The 4,401-nt window shown below is 45.0% G+C and overlaps 1 protein-coding gene across 1 annotated transcript; it reads left to right on the forward strand.

Annotated features, from left to right (window-relative positions):
• Positions 1 to 2,169: 2,169 nt before the first annotated feature.
• On the forward strand, positions 2,170 to 4,089 carry LOC135610071 (polyamine oxidase 1-like). The gene has a single exon (XM_065104058.1). The coding sequence runs from the start codon at positions 2,261 to 2,263 to the stop codon at positions 4,004 to 4,006; it is 1,746 nt and encodes a 581-aa protein (XP_064960130.1). The 5' UTR covers positions 2,170 to 2,260; the 3' UTR covers positions 4,007 to 4,089.
• The last annotated feature ends 312 nt before the right edge of the window (positions 4,090 to 4,401 follow it).

Below are 4,401 nucleotides of genomic sequence, written 5' to 3' on the forward strand. Positions count from 1 at the left end.
CAAAGATGATGAAGAAACCATTCAAAAGTATTGAAAGATATACTCATTTGTTAGACTTAATACATTATGATATATGTGAATTAAATGCCATATTAACAAGAGGAGGTATTAGATATTTCCTTACTTTTATAGATGATATGTCTAGATTCACATATGTGTACTTATTGAAACATAAAAATGATGCTTTTAATGCTTTTAAGGTATATAAAGCAGAAGTTAAAAATCAATTGGGGAAGAAAATTAAATCTTTAAGAAGTGATAGAAGAGAATACTTTCCTAATGAATTTAACTTGTTTTGTGAACAATATGACATAATTCATAAATGTTCAGCACCTAGAACACTTGATCAAAATGGATTAGCAGAAAAAAAAAAAAATAGAACTTATCTAGAGATGATTAATGCTATGTTGTTGCATGCTAAATTATCTTATAATTTGTGGGGAGAAACTTTATTAGCTGCATGTCATATCTTAAATAGAATTCCCTCTAAAAAGAATAAAATCTCTCCATATGAGTTATAGAAAGGAAGACAACATAATATTGGTTATTTTAAAGTATGGGGGTGTCTTGCATATCGTAAGAACTATGATCCTTAAAGGACAAAGTTGGGACCTAGAGGAATCAAATGTGCATTTATAGGCTATGCATCAAATAACAAAGTATATAGACTTCTTAATTTGAAGTCTAATATCATAATAGAATCTCGAGATATGGAATTCTTTGAATATTTAATGACTTTAAGTAATAATGTTCATCCTCCAACTAGTGGAGACATCTCAAAAGGTTAGTGAGCAACCTAATATTCCTTTGATTGGACATCAATCAAGTTCATAAGAGGTTGGAGAGCAATCTCATAAATTAAGGAGAAGCACTCGTGTACGAAAAGCAAAAACAATTCCTCTTGTTTTACACGTGGAAGATGATTCATTCACCAAACCTCTTACAAGAGAAGTTGTAAGATCAACATCAAAATGGATGAGGCTAAAACTCCTTAAATAAAAGATCCACTAATGATAGCAACCCTACTCAACATTATGAAATGAGTAATGAAGAGTTCAAAGGGTAAGAATAAGTCATTGACATGTGGAGTGGTTTAACACTTTAAAATATTTTACGAGTCCTATCTAAAGATGTTAAAGTGCTAGTAATCACCGAATGAAGGTTGAGTTAATTATACTCTTAATGAAGTTCAGTCAAGTTAGGACAAGTATCTCAAAGAGTGATAAAGATACTATAAGAACTTCACCTATATGAACTTAGAAGTGGTGCCGCTTCGATTGAGAGTTGGAGTTTTCTCTTATAAAAGTTCATGAACTTGGATGAGCCCAAGGCAATGTTAGGGCTAAGCGAGATTTTATGAGGAATACAAGGATATTGTATTTATGTGTGTGGTATCACATGTGTTGTCATTAGGAATAACAAATTCAAAGCTTTTATGCTATTTGGGATTTCGACTTCACTTTGTGATGCTTACACTAATGTAATATTCAAATCGAAAGATATATTACTTTATTCATAAATACTATTTAATCGCTTGGAGAAAATTTTAAATTTGAACAAGTGGGAGATTGTTATAAATTGTTCAAATTTAAAAGAAAAAAATTTTCTTTTCAAAAGATTTATTTGAAAATGTGTTTTTTTTTATAGTTATTTTTTGTAGTTATTTTTCAAAGGTTATCTTTTGAGAAAATATCTATAAATAGATATTTAAGGGTAAATTATTTAAGACATCTTTTTCATATTCTTCTTCTTTACTCTCCAAGTGATTGAATTAGATATTCTCTAATTCCTTTTTGAAGATTTTTTATTGTTTGTTTAATACAGATCTTCCAAAGGTTTGTCATATCCACTAAAACTATTTGCGTCAAACTCATAACAATCTTATTGAAAAGATAATACAAATATTAATTTTAAAAAAATATTTATATATGTTTTAAGTCTAAATATCTTTTCTAAAGTATTCTTAATTTTATATTTATTATTTATTTTTATAATATTTTTATCTTATTCTTTGTCGTATTTTCCCAACAAAAGACACCCGGGTTGGTTTTGTGACTACGGGTTGGTTTTGTGAGGCACCATTAGAAAGAGTTCACGTCTGCTTGGACTAGTGCCGTATTCTTTTATCCCCTTGCCACCCGCAGTCCACAGAAAAACCTCGCTATAGAAAAGGAGAGCCTCGTCCCATTCGATTCCCCCTAAATTATTTGATCCCTCTCTCTCTCTCTCTCTCTCTCTCTCTCTCTCTCTCGCGGACTTGATGTTGCCTTGCATTCTGGTCCATTTTTGTTATGGCCTAAAGTTATATGCTCGGCCGCTTCTCTGTCACGCCTGCCTCCTTGTTAACCTTGCTACACACCCCTTTGTTTACCGACGAGGGAGGATGGTGATGAAGAAGCCCCGCATCGTGATTGTCGGGGCGGGGATGGCGGGCCTCACCGCCGCCCACCGCCTTCACGCCGCCGCCGCCTCCGGTGACCTCTTCGACCTGTGCGTCGTGGAGGCCGGCCACCGCCTCGGCGGCCGCATCCTCACCTCCGTGTTCGCTGGTGACCGCGTCGAGATGGGTGCCACCTGGATCCACGGCATCGGAGGTAGTCCAATCCACGCCATCGCCCACGACATCGCTGCCCTTGCCGGTGACCGTGAACCCTGGGAGCGCATGGACGGCTTCCCCTCGGATCCCCTCACCGTCGCGGAGGGTGGAGCCCTCGTTGACCCCTACGCCGTCGTCGATCCCGTCACCTCCCTCTACCGCCGACTTATGGACTCCGCGAGGGCGGGCGACGCCACCGTGGACCCAAAGAGACCCGGTGTCGGGCCGTTCCTACGCCACGGCCTCCAAGAGTACCGCTCCTCTCGCGGCGGGAGCAGCGGCTGCGGCGAGTGGAGCCTGGAGGAGCTTGAGGAGTGCGTGTTCGCGATGCACGAGTTCATGGAACGGACATGCACCTCGGCCGACGACCTCAATGAACTCGACTTGGCCGCAGAGAGCGAGTACAGAGACTATCCCGGGGACCAGATCACCATAGCCAAAGGGTACTCGCAGATCGTCGAACACCTCGCGTCGGCCCTTCCCCCGGGCATGATCCGCCTCGGTCGGCGTCTCCGGCGCATCGAGTGGTGCTCGGACGGCGATGGGGATGGCCAGCCGGTGAGACTTCACTTCGAGGGGGAGCACTCGGCCATGGCGGCGGACCATGTGATCGTCACGGTCTCGCTGGGGGTGCTCAAGGCCGGACTAGGGAAGGGAGGCGGGGATACGAGCGGCGTGAAGTTCTCACCGCCGCTCCCCGCGTTCAAGCAGGAGGCCATTGAGCGGCTGGGGTTCGGCGTGGTGGATAAGCTATTCATGGAGATCGAGGGCGACGATGGGGGTGGAGGATTCCCGTTCCTCCAGATAGCGTTCGCCCACGAGGAAAGGGAGGGGAGAAGGCGCGTGGCGGGGATACCGCGGTGGATGAGGAGGACGGCGTCCATCTGCCCTATCTACCGCGGCTCGCGTGTGCTGCTGGCGTGGTTCGCGGGGAGGGAGGCCCTGGATCTGGAGGCGCTGTTGGACGAGGAGATCATCCGTGGGGTCCACGCCACGCTCGATGCCTTCCTTCCGGCGGATGTCACGTGCGGCGGCGGCGACAAGGTCGATCGGCGATGCAACGAGAGAGGAGCGGCATCGTCGCCCCCGAGGATCGCGAGGGTGAAGCGAAGCGGGTGGGGAAGGGACCCCTTGTTCCTGGGATCCTACAGCTACGTGGCTGTGGGATCGAGCGGGGCCGATCTGGATCTGATGGCAGAGCCGCTGCCACGTCTGTGCGGGGACCCGAAAGAGAAGGAGGACAGGGGCGCTAGTCCTCCTCCTCCCTCTCCCCCTCCCCCTCTACAGATACTGTTCGCCGGGGAGGCGACGCACCGGACGCACTACTCTACGACGCATGGGGCGTATCTAAGTGGGGCCAGGGAGGCTAATAGGCTGCTCCAACACTATTGCTACACATCAGCAGCCTAGCATAGCCCCAGCTCGCTGTGTTTCGTCATTTTTATTAGTGTGTTTGCGAGGGATGGGTTACAATAACAAAGCTACTTTCTCCATCGACTCGACTCAACTCTCTTTTTCATATCCTTCGCCATCAAAGGATGTTGCGCTTATCGATCTCTCCTACTACATCATTCTCTTAATTTGGATGGATCTGACCTTGCGCTGGAAACTCTAGCATTTTCATTATCTTAACGATTTACAATGTTGTCATCGCAAATTTAAGGTGTACGAGTTGTTTACACAAAAAGAGTGGCTCCCTCGAATCGAGATAGATATATATAGATATGTGTGTGTGTCACATCTATCGTCGGTAGCATTGTAAGCTACGTTTCCATGTCAACTAATCGAATCGAGTGACCAATACG

This window comes from Musa acuminata, chromosome BXJ2-4 (genome assembly GCF_036884655.1).
Source record: "Musa acuminata AAA Group cultivar baxijiao chromosome BXJ2-4, Cavendish_Baxijiao_AAA, whole genome shotgun sequence".
Classification (NCBI taxonomy): Eukaryota; Viridiplantae; Streptophyta; class Magnoliopsida; order Zingiberales; family Musaceae; genus Musa; species Musa acuminata.

Bases quoted from the DNA above. Each gene is read 5' to 3' on its own strand.
- LOC135610071 (XM_065104058.1), top strand. From the start codon at position 2,261: ATGTTGCCTTGCATTCTGGTCCATTTTTGTTATGGCCTAAAGTTATAT.